At 40.5% G+C, this 16497-nt stretch overlaps 3 protein-coding genes across 4 annotated transcripts; 2 read left to right on the forward strand and 1 right to left on the reverse strand.

The window, feature by feature from the left end:
* The first annotated feature begins 2745 nt into the window (after positions 1 to 2745).
* On the forward strand, positions 2746 to 7817 carry LOC116387794 (profilin-2-like). 2 transcript variants are annotated; one of them, XM_031855182.1, is made up of 3 exons: positions 2746 to 3088; positions 4473 to 4665; positions 6044 to 7817. In XM_031855182.1, the coding sequence occupies exons 1-3, from the start codon at positions 2960 to 2962 to the stop codon at positions 6079 to 6081; spliced, it is 360 nt and encodes a 119-aa protein (XP_031711042.1). In that variant the 5' UTR covers positions 2746 to 2959; the 3' UTR covers positions 6082 to 7817. The 2 variants fall into 2 exon arrangements, with proteins under 2 accessions (XP_031711042.1, XP_031711041.1); XM_031855181.1 differs by having other exon boundaries at positions 2747 to 3088; positions 5725 to 7817.
* Positions 7818 to 7907: 90 nt separating this feature from the next.
* LOC116387793 (ras-associated and pleckstrin homology domains-containing protein 1-like) lies at positions 7908 to 12813 on the forward strand. The gene is made up of 6 exons (XM_031855180.1): positions 7908 to 9268; positions 9458 to 9646; positions 9764 to 9885; positions 9961 to 10126; positions 10237 to 10352; positions 10432 to 12813. Exons 1-6 carry the CDS (start codon positions 8992 to 8994, stop codon positions 12481 to 12483), a joined length of 2922 nt encoding a protein of 973 aa, XP_031711040.1. The 5' UTR covers positions 7908 to 8991; the 3' UTR covers positions 12484 to 12813.
* Positions 12814 to 13651: 838 nt separating this feature from the next.
* On the reverse strand, positions 13652 to 16479 carry LOC116387763 (alpha-2-HS-glycoprotein). The gene is made up of 7 exons (XM_031855141.1): positions 16206 to 16479; positions 15376 to 15486; positions 15131 to 15212; positions 14861 to 15015; positions 14665 to 14760; positions 14424 to 14495; positions 13652 to 14319 (listed from the first exon to the last, which is right to left on the reverse strand). The coding sequence occupies exons 1-7, from the start codon at positions 16476 to 16478 to the stop codon at positions 13864 to 13866; spliced, it is 1245 nt and encodes a 414-aa protein (XP_031711001.1). The 5' UTR covers position 16479; the 3' UTR covers positions 13652 to 13863.
* Between the last annotated feature and the right edge of the window lie 18 nt (positions 16480 to 16497).

Genomic DNA, 16497 nt, shown 5'->3' on the forward strand with positions numbered 1-16497 from the left:
TCTCTCTCTCTCTCTCTCTCTCTCTCTCTCTCTCTCTCTCTAGGTATTTGTATTTGCTGCAGTATATGCCAGCTGATATTATCAGAATTCTCCTACAAGTAGAGGTTGTACAGTATAAAAAGAGATCACATTATCCTATTGTTCTTGTTTTGTGAGGGTGTTTTACTATAAATTCCTTGTGTGCACTATTATAGAGTCATGGAAAGGATCATACAAATATTACAACTAAAAGGCTATACTACAACTCAACAATCCCATAGCCTTTTTTACCTAGAGGGTGTTTAATTACTATTGTAGCGAGCAAGGAACGTTGGTTCTCCAGTTTTATAGATTAAATTAGGTTGATACAAAGCTATTATTCATATTACAGCATTCACATGACCTTAACACAGCTAACCTCTTTTCTAAATTCATTTAAATAGCACCGTTGCACTTATACTCGGCCTTAGTTGATTGGTGCTGCGTTATTATAACTGACAGCATAATGAGCATGCAGTAACTCCTGTGATCACCACACTACTTTGTGTTCTTTAAATAATCAAGAACAACATTTTTTTTAAAGCATTTCATAGAAAGCAGTGTGTTCTGCAGGAATTGACTAGAGCTTGAATAACCAAGCTGGGGTTGAAGGAATAGTATGCATCATGCATGACGAAGTCATAGCTGCATTGCATCTGCAGCATTTGGTGAGGTGAAGAAGTGAATGTTTTTTTCAGCTTACAAGGTCAACAGAAATACATGTGAATAAATACGTGGGGCTACAGTGTCACAAACTTCAGAAAGTATGTGAGTAGATTTGCATACAATTTAAAGTGCTGCATAAATCAATCACCTAGGATGTTTTCAGTTTGACAAAACAAAGAATTCCTAAAAGTCCTCAAAGGTTACCAGTTTAATTAAGACATGTTTCTCAGCTCTGTCAGTCACGAGTATTCAAACCATAGAGAACACTGCCTCTGGTGGCCAAGAAGAGAATGTTTCACTTTGGAAAAGGGACATGTGTCTTTATCCTTTTTTGGTTATCTTCAATGAACCTTGAACTCTCCACCATCTAAGATGGCTTATATCCCCTAATGCTTAATGTGTTATGCCAATAAGTATTTGCCTAAATATTAATAGCAAATGCAAATTCAAACAGTGCACTAGTCTGTTGTTGACAGCATGATCAAAAAGTACCATACTGTATGCTTATTAGAAATGACACCATTCATTCTGCACATGAATACAACTCGTCATAAAATTGTACCACATGTTAAACTGCCTTTGAATATTTTGCTTTGAGTCATATAGATTGCATGTTTGTAACGCAGTTATTTGCATTGAGTTTTTATTGAAATTGCAGGTTTTACGCCCTGGGAAATCTTGAACGTTTAAATAATGTACCACATATTAAAATAATTGTTTCCTCAAGAATCAGTTCCTTAATTTGTTCATTAAGGGATTATTTGTCTCTCAATTTGATTCTTTTAACATATACTTACTTATGAGTTGTTGATAAGCTTCTGGTATTATTGAGCCATTTCACACAAATAAATAGTATCGGTTCAAATCAATTTAAACTTTGTTTTCAAATCATCAGATAAAAGGTAAAGTGACTCTTTCTTAACCATGTTCAGGCATCAGCTCTTCCAAAATAATCTTTTCAGTCTTGCATGTGGCCGTGATAATCTGGATTTAAAAACTGGCCACGGTGCCTGGTTTGATCCCTGGTTTCGTCAAGATAAAGAATGGGCTGAGAGATTGTTTTTGATCAGGACACTAAACTTCTCCAACACTCCACTGCAGCACGAGATGAATTTGAATATAGAATAGCACTTTTACTTTATTTAACCCCGGTGTTTGGTTTATATTGATTTTTGTTTCCAACTGGTTCGCCCTTTGGGCCCAACTAAGCTCAGGGCTGTTTGTGTAAAAATGAATAAGACCTTTATTTGAACTCAATATCTAAATAGTTTTAAGCGGTAACCCTTTGCCACAAACAGTGATTGCACAATTGATGAAGGTGATTAGGCATAAATGAGCATAACACATTGTCAATACACCAGATAATATCATTTTCTTTATATGATATATGGCTATGCATGACCAAATCTATTTTGTTTGTAATCCACATGTTGTGCATATGTATGTTTGGGTCAATTAGACCTAAAACAGAACTAAGTTACTGGAGCAGACTTCTGAAATATGTCATCAGTTTGTAAGCGATTCTGATACAATTGGGACAAGTTTAGTATGTTAATGTTAATATTGTGTAGCTGGTCTCCAGGATAACATTTTTAGTGACAGGTTAAATGTTTCTCAAATACTCATGAATAACTCCGATTTTGCAGGAATTTGTGGCTTATTAGTTGCCATCAGTGAGGAACCTCCAACCAGGCTCTCACCATTGAAAAAAATACATTTTAAGCGTTAGGCTATATTATGAAAGTGAGAAGAACATTTGGGAATCCATCATGCATACAGATAAGAGCATTGTGTCTATGCGCACTGACGGTGACTGCTATCATTAGCTACACAACCGGTCTGACGTGACGGTCTGTCTTTGTCATTGTTCCTTCACAACATGAAGATACCTTCAATGAATGAAAGAGTGGGTGACTAAACGATTCAATCAGTAAATCCTCATCTGCCTCCATGTGTACCCCGGCATTGCCTCAGACAGTTGACTCTTGGCTGAGCTGATAAGTCCCTCTTTATTCCGCCGCCTGCTGCCAGAAAAGCGCCCGGGGATCTCATTGTGCGGAGTGATCTGAGACGGACTACACCCAGCCGCTGCATCACTACCCTGGCTTTCTTTGCTGCCCTAGCCTTGGCGTTGGTCAACGTCGAAGTGTGGGTTTAGATTGGAGACTCTAAATTCGTCTGTAGGTCTTCTTCCGATTTAGGTGTGTCCTGTTCGGCAACCATACGTCCGAAGCTTTTAGGGATTTTTTTTATATATAGCATCAATTTCTTGAATATGTCTTGGCAAAGCTACGTGGAGAACCTGATGGCCGATGGCAGCTGTCAGGATAGCGCCATTGTTGGATATACGGACGCCAAATATGTTTGGGCAGCACATGCCGGTGGTACATTCAACAATATCACGGTAAGGGGTCAGAATTAGGACGTGTGGTTTCGTTTGACGGTGTTGTTTATGCATCAACCCACGCAGGCGCTCGCCACACTGAGCCGCGTTAAAACCGTTATCTCGCAGGGTCTAAATGAGCTAACGGTACCGTGCTAGCTCAGTGCTAGCTAGTCTATCGGTGGCCTGTGTCCGTTATTTCCTCCTTAAGGAAACGTTGCGGGATTAGACCTCGTGTTGATCAGAAAAAAACAAGCACGTACTTAAACACCCCAGAAACAAATCGTTGCCGTTAAAAGACACTTATTAAAAATGTCAAGACGCTGTCGTGTTATTCGTAACGGTGACGTTAAAGCCAGCGAGGAGACGGTGTCTGACTTAAAGCGGGCATGCTTTGTGTGATTAGCTCACGTTAAGCTGCTGCTCTACCTGTGGTTACCTCTGGCGGACGATTGGTCCGCCGACGATAAGGCTCTCTAATTACTAACGCGAGTAATCTAACCTACATGTGTATATATTTTTTTGATGGAAATTACAATGTTTTTTTGTTTTGTATTATTAATTGAGAGGGATGCACGAGAGCTAGACCATCATGAATAAGACGTCACTTAACTTCCGCTCCTCACTGCAGGGATGGGAGGTGGTCAGTCCCAGAGATTGTGATGGTTTTTAAATTGTGTTTATAAACCTCTCTTAGTATCATGCTGGTAGCACCCTTGGTTTTATACATAATTCTGGTGCCAGGATAGCAGGTTTACCCTATTGCTCTGCAGATTGTTTTCTCCATTTATCCCTCGTTCTATAGAAAATAGTGGTTATTTAATTGACTTATATTACATATTCAGTTTACTCTGTCTGTAACTAACTACTGATCTGTATATGACCAACAGGAGCAGCACGTCCTAACGTTTAAGAAGCTGGATCCACCAAATGATGAGAATTGTTGCTTGATTATTTTCTGTTGATTGACTAATCTCTTCTTACATTTTAACTCTATACATAGATTATTAAGCACTTTGTGGATGTAACATAAAGCGGGTGTTCCTGGTAGACGATGTCAAACAGAGAGTAAATAAATTTCCCAAAAAGTCAAGGCACTATGTCCATCCATGACAGTTCATTGTCACGGTATAAAAGTTAGAAGTTTACTTTATCGTGGCTGCATAGTTTGTCTATATATTATTATCGTGTAGTCACTATCATTTTTATTTTACCGTAACGTAGCAGGGCCTTCTGACTTATTGGGGAATTCATGTTCTTTCTAGTGGGAACATGTTTATTTATGTACTTATTAATGATGTTTCTTTTATACTCACAGGAATTATGCTAGTCATGTAACTGGAAGCATGTTAAATCTGTCTGAGGATCTGAATGACATCCTGTGGTTTTGTGGGTTTTTTTTCAGTCTCAAGAAATAGATACCCTTATCGGCAAGGACAGGGAGAGCTTTTACACCAGCGGTCTCACTCTGGGCTCAAAGAAGTGTTCAGTCCTCAGAGATAGCATCCATGATGACGGGGATTGGACAATGGACATCAGGACAAAGAGCGGAGGAGGAGAACCTACATACAATGTCTCTTTGGGAAGAGCTGGAAAAGGTAAAAGTGTAGTTTCAAAACAGTTAACCTCATCATCACAAAGCGGTGTCTTCACGAGTTAAGATACTGTGTTGTATGTTATTTGACTTAAGGAAGTGTAGTCTCACAATCAAGGGTGTCTTTGGTTTTTGTACAGTTGGTCAGAAAAATCATGCAACCGCATTGGTAAATTATGATGGCATTTGCCACTATTTATGATTAACATTATATTGACTAAATTCTTCCTGCAGATGTGATTTTCACATCGATCACATACACATCTGTGCGACTATATCTGTGTTGGAAACGTTTTACACATCCTCCAAACCAATGCTGCACCATCTAACAAAATGTTTTCTCAGCAATATCCACTGGCTCATTAGTGTTGCATTACATCTGGCTTGCTGTTTAACAACAGAGGTCAGCAGACGCTGTCCTGACCAATCGATGATCTTCCTACAGTTCATAAATGTTACATTAAAAAGAATGAATCTACAATGGTGACAAGTGATATGTGGGTGTTTTTATTTTGCCACACCCACCCGCCCCGTTATGCATTAATCAACTACACTAACGACCAACTTTATGCATTATAGTAGCACAATATTCAGGACTACGGTCTGAGATGTGTGTGTGTCTCACACACAGGATACGAAGGTGGACTATTGCACGCAATGTTTTGTAAGTTATTATTAACTTACTCGAAATGCTGCTTTTATCACTTTTTGACCCGCCTGCCTGAACCTGTGATACTTTCTAGTAAGCTCGCCCGCGGGCACTAAAGGTGATTGGTGTTGGAACATTTTTGGACACTGACTTCTCATCATTTGGCAGTCTGAGATGTACAGACAAATACACGGGATCAATTGGTAAATTGACCTGGTAGTGAAATCACCTATTGTTTGGTAGCAAAGACAACCTGCAGGCCATTAGCCCTGTTTGGGTGAAAACGATCTCTGGTCTACACATTTAATGATACTTGGAATGCCCTTTCTTACCCTTTTTTTTTTTTTTTTTTTTTTTTTTTTTTTTTTTTTTAAACTTTCCTTAACTGTGCCTTTTCTATCTCTTCTCTTTCAGTTTTGGTTCTTGTAATGGGCAAAGAAGGGGTCCATGGAGGCGGATTGAATAAGAAGGCTTTCTCGATGGCAAAATACTTGAGGGAATCAGGGTTTTAATGTTTTCAAGCTCACGTAGATGAAATTGAGAGACAAAAAGAAGAGAAAAGAAATATTGCTGTTAAGATTTCTCCTGCAAGCAGTCAAATGTCTTGGAAACTTTTAATAGCAATGAAGAGTGGTAAGATACTGTGTCACCTTTGTTTCCCCCTTCGTCCTGTAGGGGGGAGAAGTTGTTCATTTCTCTTTTTTTCCCTTGTGTGCTCCTGTATTGGTTTTAGTCATGGGGAAAGGAGGCGGCCCATGGTGGAAATCTTAACAACAAAGCACATACAATGGCTGACTACCCGAGGAGGTCTGGATATTAAGCAACCTCTCCACCCATCCATCAACTTAGCAGCTCACTCCCACCCACCGCATTGTGTTGGCACTACTTCCAGGATAAGATGGCATACAATGTTACTTCCCCATCCCAGTCTACTTTTATATACAGCCTTTTGTTTGCTTAACTCCTTCCATACTCCTTTTTTTTGCTTTTTATTTTATTTACTAAGCTTCCCCACTTAAACATTGTACTTCTCATGTTTTTGCCACTGCATTAATGGCATGTTCATTGAAATGTTTATTAACCAAAAGTGTGCAAAAAATGATTGCAAAAGTGTAAAATAAACTTTACTCTCACTTTGTATAACTTTTATTTAGCAACTGGCTAATATTCCAAGGGGAAGTACACATGTAATAGTGGTGATAGTTTGCAAAGTTTTGCTTTTTGAGCATTACTAAAAAGATGCCAGTGTCTTTTTTCTTTTTTTTTTTTCATCAGCATGTGGGAATTTAAAAGTTGCATGCATACCCTCTTAGCAAACAGACCCCCAGGCGTATCCCCGTCTCTATCCCTGCGTAATATTCCAGCCAAAACCATCTTCTCTTCTGCCTCCATCGTCAAGTCTCCGAGCCTCTATTAAATACATGACAATTTCCTCTGACAAAGTCCTGTATGTGTGTACCAGTTGGCCACCCTCAAGCACAATGTCTTTTACCCTCCATCACATGCTTTCGCTATTGTACCTGAATGTGGTCTTAAAAGTTAATGATGTGGTGTTGGGCTGTTGTTTTTGAGTGTAGTGCAAGGTCAGCATTGCTGAGGTCTCAAGATATTGTCTTGATACTTCACCACATCCTGGAGTCTCAGTGGACGTTCCACCTATGTGACAGCTCGGTCATTTGTCAGTCAGCTTCTGCTATTTGTAAATTTTTCTGTAAATCACTACACACCTGTTATTTTCCCCTCCTCCCCTTTGGACCAATTGTCAGTATAAAAGGATTATCAGAATTACTTGAGCTTATTCTGATGGATGATTGTTGGCATTACCTGTTGACTGTAAACCATTAAGACAACTTCAAATGACTGTAAAACATTGAACTGCTTCCTTAGACTTGAACACTACTTAAACCCTTCATCACTAATTGACTTGTTGCTAACTTTATGTCCATTAACCAATGAAACAGCAATGTCATTTGACTACAGTGTGAATGCATTTTGACTGTAAACCGAGGCTGTTGGGCTCCAACACTTTGGAATTTTTTGCCTTGTGCTTTAGTCATCAAAGGTGTATTCACAAATTGTCATAGTACGGTACTTAGAAGTATATTTAAAAGATAAAATTAATGATGCTGTGTACACTAAACATATTGAAAATGGTGTTGGTTGGAATAAGAACATTTGTAAGTTGTCTTGTGAAATTTTTCTGAGAATAACTGTATTCTGTGCCATAAAAATCGATCTGATCTGTTGCTACTACGAGTTGGATTTTTAACTGCTGTCCCAGCAAGAAGTAACTTTTAATGGCACTTTCCTACGGGATATTTTGGCATCAGTAATCTCCAGACTTTGTGGAATATGTACAGAATTAAACAGAAAAAAAAAAGTTTGCAATATTTTGTCTTTTGTTTTTTAGTTGGAAATTCCTTCTGCCACAAAATCAATTTCAAATGCCATGAATTGATGACACATCTTGTTTACAGACGGATCAAATAAAAGTTCTTCCAACCAGAGTTAAAGCCAATATGTCCCGTCTGTTACCTTGTGACTATAAACTTGTATGTTAACCGTTTCAAGAGATTTAAAGTCCATTTTAATTCAGGTATTAAGTTCTAACTTATGGTATTAATGATTCACTAGATTAGCAACAATGCATACCACTTTTGGAAAGCTTGGAGAAAAAGGGACTCTGCCTTCTGAAGTAGTGTCAGATATTTCAATTAGTTGTGAACATCACTTTTTTTTTATAAAGGTCAAAGTTATCTGTAACTCTTAGATTCAGAATGAATGAGGAGAAACAAACATTTTACTAACTAATAATACAATTTAGAGACATAACATCTCGATCAGGCCAAAGGAAAGATGACACGTTGATATGACTAAAGAAATAAACCATTGGCATTCATTAATATACCCTTGTACTCAATTTAACCCTGTAAAACCCATGTGCATCATTTTAAATGCATTTTCACCAAAGTCAAACTCACATATTTCGTGTCCTTGGAAACTTGAGATGCACACTAGAATTTAAAATAAGGTTGTGTAGATCTGAACACTGTTTGGCTGCACAGCATGAGTTTGTGACAACTGGCCCAACAGTGGCTTGTTAAGGGTTTAAACCCATATATGACACAAATTTGCTATCCACAGTGTAGCAAGTCCATTTAGGCCTGAAAAAGACCGCAATAGACACCCTGACTTTGTAAGCACCTATATGCTTTATTATTTTTGAGGACATTTTTCTTTTGTTGTGAGTTGTCTATGTGAAAAACTCTACAGGCTCAGGGAAAGCCAAACAGATATAGGCTTAAGCAGATTCAAATATGATGAAAGGCCTGAAAACAGATATAATTAAGCCTAAAAACCTTGTTAAGACTGCCAAATAACCCTGAAGAACGATAATATGAAGTACAATCAAATGTTTGTCTTTGTCACATGTCTAATACTTTTTTTTTTTTTACAATTTGTAGTTTTCCACTTCCAAAGAAAAGTTCAGGGCCACAAACTTACGCCCCAACCTTACTTGTTTGATTGGCAGCACCTGCTGTGGTGAGGTGTTAGATCAGTTGTAATCAGGACCAGACCTTGAGTGCTCAGGCTTTATCAGGCCTGAGTAGTGGAGAGTTCAGCAATTGAAGCAAGCAGCTGAGGTACTCTGCCCATGTGCAGTGCTTTTTGTTTGTCCCAATGGCGTATAGAGAGAGCAGAGGCAGTAAGATTTTACTATGTTTAACACTTTTAGTTGGTGCCAGTTCATTTTGCCATTGTGCTCGACTTACAAACCTTAAGGCGTTGGATAAATTAAGAGGAAACTCGACACTTCACGAAAGTCAATCTAAAGGGATCGATGTGCGCCATGGAAGACTGTTAATGGGGCAAAATTCTCTGCAAGATGATAAACTAAGAGGAACCAATGCCACAGAGGACTTCCTGGATGTTGATACAGATTATCAAGAGGACATGGGTATGTAATGCTAAAATTCTAGTTACAATCCCTACAAAAGTTGTTAATTATGTTTAACAGTTTTTGACAAGTCCTGTGCATGTATTATACCCCTGTTTGACTTTTAGGCTTGTAGTTGAATCTGTGTTAGGACAGTTAAATAATGACAGTCTAGCTGTTTGAGTTTAAACAAAGCCCTATTCTCAATAGGTTGGGGTGAGGCCATGCAACTTAAAGGCCGGGGAGATGGCTTTTCAAGGCCAAATTTAAAGCCAGAGAGTGCAGCGGTAGATCGTCTCCTTAAAATGGATCCAAGGGTTGAATGTACGGGAGACTCCATGAAGCTTCGAGTCCAGTATGGTGATTCTACCCCTGGATCACTGTTCTTTGTGGACAGGGGTAAGTTTACTCTATTGTAAGGTAATACTTTTACAGCTCTCATTTATACTGTACACAAGTATTTGCAGAGCAATTTCATGCACTTAAAAAATAAGTTCTGTTTCATTAATTGCTCAGGAAGTGACCTGTCTCCTCTGCCGCTGTCCAAGTTGCCACCAAACTGTGGTTACACAATCGGGTCTACACCGAGCGATTTGGTCTTGGATGCACCTTATGATGGTTGCTTTGTTGCTCTTGAGGTGGGATACTTTTATTCTAAGATTATTGCACATTTGAACCATGTACACTTGGCACATCTTGCTTTCTGGATTTAGGAGGATTGCTACGTTCTTCCTTTGCGTTGTTTGGGGTTACCAGTGAAGATGTCATGCCCTTTGATAAGGCAGTCTTCACCTAACCCTCCGATGGTCGCCTGCTATGCTCAGGGCATGGTTGTGAAAACGGGATGGACTGTATCCGTTGATAAAATTAACATAAATTGTAAGTGTATGCCTCTTTTGTTTTAAGATAATTTAAAGAAATTTCTGCCCTACATGACCAGATGTCGGTTTTTTTGGAAGCTTATTTGTCTGTAATGTATTACTTTACAGTGATTGGTAACTGGGAGCCACTGATGAAGGCTTCACCCAGATGTGGGTTCAGTGTAGTTGAACATCCCGAGGGTGTGGTCATCTCTGTTCGCTATGCACCCTGCCTGGAGAAAAAGGTATGGTACAAATTTTCTTTTGATGCAAAAATTCCCCATTTAAAATTTTAGTAAAAACTATTTACCTTTTGTGTTCCAGGAGGGAATGTACACCCTTGAATTGGCTGGAGAAGGAGAGACTAAAATGTCCTGTCCATCACTGTCACCAGCTCAAACTGAACACACAAGGCCCATCGACGGTCCAAAACTGCAAACTGAAACCCCTGGGAATTTGTCACCTACCACACTTGCTCCAAAGAACCAAGAGCCACTGCAGCCTGATGCCCCTAAGGGCCAATTCCAGCATCCCTTCTACCCCTTCTATCATCTGCCAAAGCCTGAAAACCCAACTGCTGCTCCAAGGCCTCCACAGCCTGAAGCCCCCAAGGGCCAAGTCCAGCATCCCTTCTACCCCTTCTACCCTCTGCCAAAGCCTGAAAACCCAACTGCTGCTCCAAGGCCTCCACAGCCTGAAGCCCCCAAGGGCCAAGTCCAGTATCCTTTCTACCCCTTCTACCCTCTGCCAAAGCCTGAAAACCCAATTGCTGCTCCAAGGCCTCCACAGCCTGATGCCCCTAAGGGCCAAGTCCAGCATCCCTTCTACCCTCTGCCAGTGCCTGAAACCCCAACTGCTGCTCCAGGGCCTCCACAGCCTGAATCTCCTAAGGGCCAAGTCCAGTATCCTTTCTACCCCTTCTACCTTATGCCAAAGCCTGAAAACCCATCTGCTGCTCCAAGGCCTCCACAGCCTGAAGCCCCTAAGGGCCAAGTCCAGTATCCTTTCTACCCCTTCTACCCTCTGCCAAAGCCTGAAAACCCAACTGCTGCTCCAAGGCCTCCACAGCCTGATGCCCCTAAGGGCCAAGTCCAGCACCCCTTCTACCCTCTGCCAGTGCCTGAAAACCCAACTGCTGCTCCAAGGCCTCCACAGCCTGAAGCCCCTAAGGGCCAAGTCCAGCATCCTTTCTACCCCTTCTACCCTCTGCCAAAGCCTGAAAACCCAACTGCTGCTCCAAGGCCTCCACAGCCTGATGCCCCTAACGGCCAAGTTCAGCAGCCCTTCAACCCCACCCCGTTCTACACTTCACCAAAGCCTGGTGGCGTAGTCCCACAAGACCCTACACCTGTTAACTGCCCTCAGTTTTGCCCATCTGGATTTGATTATTGCTGTCCACAAGTTTCATTTCATCACCATTTCCATCAAATTATTCCTTTTGGACTTGGCAGTCAAGATGCAACTTCACTCTATCCAGGACCACCATACCTCCCTTCAGGTGCATATGCTGGTGTTGGCAATAGCTTGGGTTCTGCTCCCCTACCTCAAAAACCAACTGAAGCAATGACGATGCAAGCTTCCATAACTTCCACCTCTACAGTCCTTTCATCTCCGTCCCTTCAATCTGGAAATGCAAAGAGGCCACATCTTTCGCCACCAGATGGCAACCTTGCTCCACTACCAGATAATCCAAGCAAGCCTACACATCCTCAATGGCCAATTTACCCTTATGAGGTTCCATATTCTCTACCTCCTAATTGGCCATATCTACAACAAAACGAGGAGCTGCAGAATTTACCACAACTCCTATCACCAGCTTCCTACAATGTGCTCTCTAAACCACAGGCTCCAGATAGTAAACCAGAAAATCCAGTGCTGAAATATGAGTCGTATAATGTCCAGCCCCCAATGCAGCAAAATGTCCAACTATTAGGTTGGGACATGAATAATCCATCTGGGTCTTACTTTGCCCAATATCAACAGCAGCGTATAGGAAATATGCTTCAAGATGCTGAAGCACAAACTGATGACAAGCCGACGGACACCAGCATGTCTCAACTACAGCTATTATTGAGTGACTCAAAGAAGTCCACCAATCATGGACCGACTATGCACTCCGATTCTGAACCAAAGAGTTATGTACTGCTACAGCATGGCCCGCCAGGTAGGGAGCCTAACGGTTACAGTGACTCACCGCTGCCTTTTAGTGACCTGGTTCATGATGCAAACTTATTTGCACAAAATCTTGCAAGGCAACATGATCATAAACCTCAAAGTTTTAAGACCCTGCAGGAAAAACCCAAATTGCTGGTTAAAGGAATGTCCAATCCCTTACCCATCAACTACATGCCAAGGCCTGGTGATATAATAGCTTAATCATTGGTTATCGCTTTGATGACTCATTTCGGGCCTTTGCCCCAGGACCCTTAATTCCTTGCATCATTCAAAGATTCCTGGAGGCCCATGATGCCTCTAATTTCAACCAAATGATTCAATTTCATGTTCCAGGAAATGCATTTTAACAAAAGGACTCTGTAGCTGACCACCAAGCTAATGGTATGTTAAATTGATGGTTTAAAAAAAAAAATGTTGTAAGCGAGTGTCCGGGACTAATGTGTCTCTTGCAGGACTGAACCAACCTTTTCAGTGAGCAAGTGGAACTGGGAAGCAGAAATGTGTCATCTTCAAAGTGAATAAACGATTGAAACGACTACACAAGTGTTTTATTCTTCAGTTTTGGCTAAGGGTTGTGTTTTGGTAAGAGTGGGGAAAGGCAAGGGCAGTTGAGGACTTTTTTTTTTTTTTTTCTTTTTCTTTTTCCCCTCGTCTAGTTTGTCAAAAGTTGAATGCTTACCCTTGGTACTTGTTGACATCTACTTTTGATTTGGACTCGAAAGGTGCATTGCCCTTGTTGAACAAATTTTTCTTGCTTATTTTGGCTTGCCATGAACTGCTACTTCCTGAACATTGACCCATTCGTGCAAATACACTGACTAGAATTTCCCCGTTCATCAACAGTGTCCTTAGTAAGTACTCTAAAATCCTTTGGCGCTTGTTCCTCAAGAGATGTAAATCTTCAAAGTTTAGCTTCTATTCATACACTCGGTTTGGTAAAATATTGTCTTAAATTTGAACCTAAAAATATCATTACAAAACTGTAATTTGCATTAAGATGAGTATAGTGTTTAAATGATAAAATTCATGCAACTATGTGAACTGACACTGAAAACTGCCGGACCTTTTGGGTGTTAAATATATTTTTATAAAGGAAAGCTGTATTTGTGGAGAAGTCAATGGATTCACAGGAATGCCACTAGCATGAGTCAACACAACTGGCAAAAAGCACTTTGTTTTACAATCACCCTAAAGATGTGGCATGACTGATTTTAAATGCATTTCGGTACTAGTGTGTAGAGTCCTCATCCAACCTGTAAAAGGCCTTGGATAACTATCCTTGACTGCAACTTTTCAAAGTACTTTAGAAGTATTGAATGACATATTTAAAGGATGAACAATTTAAAAGTAAGAACACACAAAGCTTTGACTTGACATTTATTAATCAGAATCTAATACAAATCTTTTATATCCATTTTACAGAAATATCAAGAGTTTTGCAAAGCATGAGTGATTTGACAATTTTAAATGAGGGATTAGTGTTTGTAGGAAGTATATTGGTGTTGCATCTACCTACGGGACAAGGTTAATTATAGTCATCTAATCAAGTGCCAGTGTAGAAAGTATAGTCTCTTTGAGACTTTAAGAATCAAAGAATCTGATCCTTCCTGGGCACACTGGCACAAGAGCAATGGGGTCTGGTAGAGTCATAAGGGTGTCAACCACTGAAGAGGCGGGTGCAGCAAGTACATCTCTTTTCACCACAACAACGGGGACCTCGGCACTGGCTGAAGAATCTGAGGCTGAAGAATCTGAGGCTGATCCAGCGTCAACTGTTGGAGCTGGATCGGCAGCAGCTGGATCGGCAGCAGCTGGACCAGCCACGGCAGGGGCTACAGGTACCACTTCAGCTGACTCTGCTGATTCTGCTGACAGAAAGCCGCTTAGCTGAGGGTTATGGAAAGCCGTCAGTTTGTGGTGCCTCAGACCATGACTGGGTGACAGGCTGCCTCTGTCTTTGAGGGCCATTGATGGTGTGGCCAGAGCTGCAGTGCTGTTGGCATCTGCTACAGGGCTGTTGGCATCTACAACAGGGATCTGAAAGAGTGTGCATCAGCAGAGGCTTAGGAAAAATGATCTATATAATTGTAGTACAGTAATTTGGGATTTATTTTTGGCCAAGTTAAAATACGGTATTTTACCAGAGTTGAAAACATATTGCAGTCCACTGTGTGATCAGTGGTCAAACCTTTGGCAGAACAAATACCACGTGCCTGGTGGAGAAAAGACAAACATGAGTTTGAACCGTTTTCAGGTTTGCTTTGGTGACAAGATTTATTATATTCCTATATTTTTTGAAGCTCATCAGCAGGGCTAAAAAAAATATATATATATAAAAAAAATAAAATAGTGGAAAACTAAACTGGTGCTTTGTGTACTTACAGCCGTGGCGTCATGCAGGGGCACACAGGCATCATCAATGCAATTAGCCTCAACTACAACATATTCTGCGAAATAGATTGGCCCACCAGACACAACCTGAAACAAGGTATTGAGAAGTATTGATCTACTGACAAACAGAATATAAAACATGCAGGTCCAGTCAATTTTCTTTTTGGGGGGGGGGGGTTGGGCTCACCTGTGATGACATCCTTCCAACCTCCATAACAGCATACGTTACGTCAACAGTCCTGTTGTTGAAGGTTGCCAAAGAGGAGTGGACAAAGTCCAGAGCTGTGGTGTCATTTAGGGGAAGAAGGGTAGCACAGCCGAAGCACATGTCCTCTGTTGATTCTATATGTCATCAAAGAAAGACACATGCAGGTTTTTGTGTGTAGGGTGACACTTGTGTGGAATCTTCTGAATGTATGTAGGTGTCATATGGTTGAGTGTGATCACAATGTTTTACCTTCGGTTGTACACTTGAATGCTGTGACAGTCAGAACTCCGCCAACCTTCTTCAGCACCACATCACAGTCTCCTTCTATTGCCTGATTAGAGACACAGAATCAGTCCAAATAGCAGAACAGTCAATCTGGACATTTTCTATTACTATTTTATATCGTTATATAAAATCATCAATATCTTGAGACTTGGTTGAATATATGTAGCTGTGTATTAAAGCGTCTGTTTACTACTGGTATACAGTCTCACCGTCAATATTTTTGGCCTGACTGTGCAGTTGGCAAGAGGTGTGGGATCCAACACATGACAGTTTGTCTCCAGCAGTTCAACTTCCAGCACGTACGTGTTGTCTCCATCAGGCTAAGGGGAGATAAAACAATACATTTTTTGTACTATTCTTTTAAAATGTACCGCATCTGACAGTCATTTCACAGAATTCTGCTATATGTTGTGCAATTTCCACATAAACAGAGGCCCCGCGGGTGAAATGATCGGCTGTCATATTTGCATGAATGAAGATGCATAATGTAATTTCAAATGACAATGAAAAAATAGAGCATAGTTGAAATGTTGATTTTTAATCTTTTCAGGCCCCGACACACAAACTAGGAAAACACTTAGATGGATTGTGTCTTAGTTGGGTTGGTGACATAAAATAACACAATGGTAGGAAAGAAAATATGTACACTTTAAAACGTGCAATGATTAAGAGAATGTATAACAGAACAAACCAAAATGTACTACTTTATATATATAATGTACCACTTTATCTAAATAATGCAGTTCCCCTGGCAATTTAATAAAGTTTTAAGCTTGGCATATTTTTACAGGATGTGTTTTTCCTATTTTTATTATTCAGTGTTCATACAAAGTTGCACTTTCATATCACAGTTCACAGTTTAACCTTTCAAATTATGTGTTCCTATTATTTTTTGGCCTTGAGGAAATAAATGTGATTATTTTGTTATGTACTGCATCCCATGTTCCTGACTGTTGAAAAACAGGAGAAGAGAAAGGTTAACTACTTGTTTAAATGTTGTTTGCCTACAACTACACTCTAAACTCTACACTTGACGTACCTTAGTGTAGATCTTGATGTCTTCGATCCTGTTCAGTGCATACTTGTAGCCATGAGTGTGCTGGTCATTGAGGTAATCTTGAGCCACCAGAGCAGCCTCCTCTGCTTCAGAGGAGTCGCACTGCAGTTGTACCACAATAATCTGAGACAACACCCCCGCCAGTAGTCCCAGAATCAAAGTGATGCCCAGGAATTTCATTTCTGTAAGAAATGCACAGGCAGGAGTATCAGAGCAGTTAAGCAGTTGAGGGTAAGGAGGGGACGCTGGGCTCATGTAGCCAGGGGTGTATATA

The sequence above is a fragment of the Anarrhichthys ocellatus genome, unplaced genomic scaffold, assembly GCF_004355925.1.
Source record: "Anarrhichthys ocellatus isolate YVR2014 unplaced genomic scaffold, GSC_Weel_1.0 scaffold15, whole genome shotgun sequence".
NCBI lineage: Eukaryota > Metazoa > Chordata > Actinopteri > Perciformes > Anarhichadidae > Anarrhichthys > Anarrhichthys ocellatus.

What these genes read in the sequence shown, in the direction of transcription:
- LOC116387794 (XM_031855181.1), top strand. Translation starts at nt 2,960, where the DNA reads ATGTCTTGGCAAAGCTACGTGGAGAACCTGATGGCCGATGGCAGCTGT. An exon ending in GTACATTCAACAATATCACG is followed by an intron (nt 3,089 to 4,472) that starts GTAAGGGGTCAG and finishes GTTTTTTTTCAG; the next exon opens with TCTCAAGAAATAGATACCCT. An exon ending in TTTGGGAAGAGCTGGAAAAG is followed by an intron (nt 4,666 to 5,724) that starts GTAAAAGTGTAG and finishes CTTCTCTTTCAG; the next exon opens with TTTTGGTTCTTGTAATGGGC.
- LOC116387793 (XM_031855180.1), top strand. Translation starts at nt 8,992, where the DNA reads ATGGCGTATAGAGAGAGCAGAGGCAGTAAGATTTTACTATGTTTAACA. An exon ending in ACTGTTCTTTGTGGACAGGG is followed by an intron (nt 9,647 to 9,763) that starts GTAAGTTTACTC and finishes TTAATTGCTCAG; the next exon opens with GAAGTGACCTGTCTCCTCTG. An exon ending in GTTGCTTTGTTGCTCTTGAG is followed by an intron (nt 9,886 to 9,960) that starts GTGGGATACTTT and finishes TTCTGGATTTAG; the next exon opens with GAGGATTGCTACGTTCTTCC.
- LOC116387763 (XM_031855141.1), bottom strand. Translation starts at nt 16,478, where the DNA reads ATGAGCCCAGCGTCCCCTCCTTACCCTCAACTGCTTAACTGCTCTGAT. An exon ending in TCAGGCCAAAAATATTGACG is followed by an intron (nt 15,213 to 15,375) that starts GTGAGACTGTAT and finishes GTCTCTAATCAG; the next exon opens with GCAATAGAAGGAGACTGTGA. An exon ending in CCCTGCATGACGCCACGGCT is followed by an intron (nt 14,496 to 14,664) that starts GTAAGTACACAA and finishes TTTCTCCACCAG; the next exon opens with GCACGTGGTATTTGTTCTGC.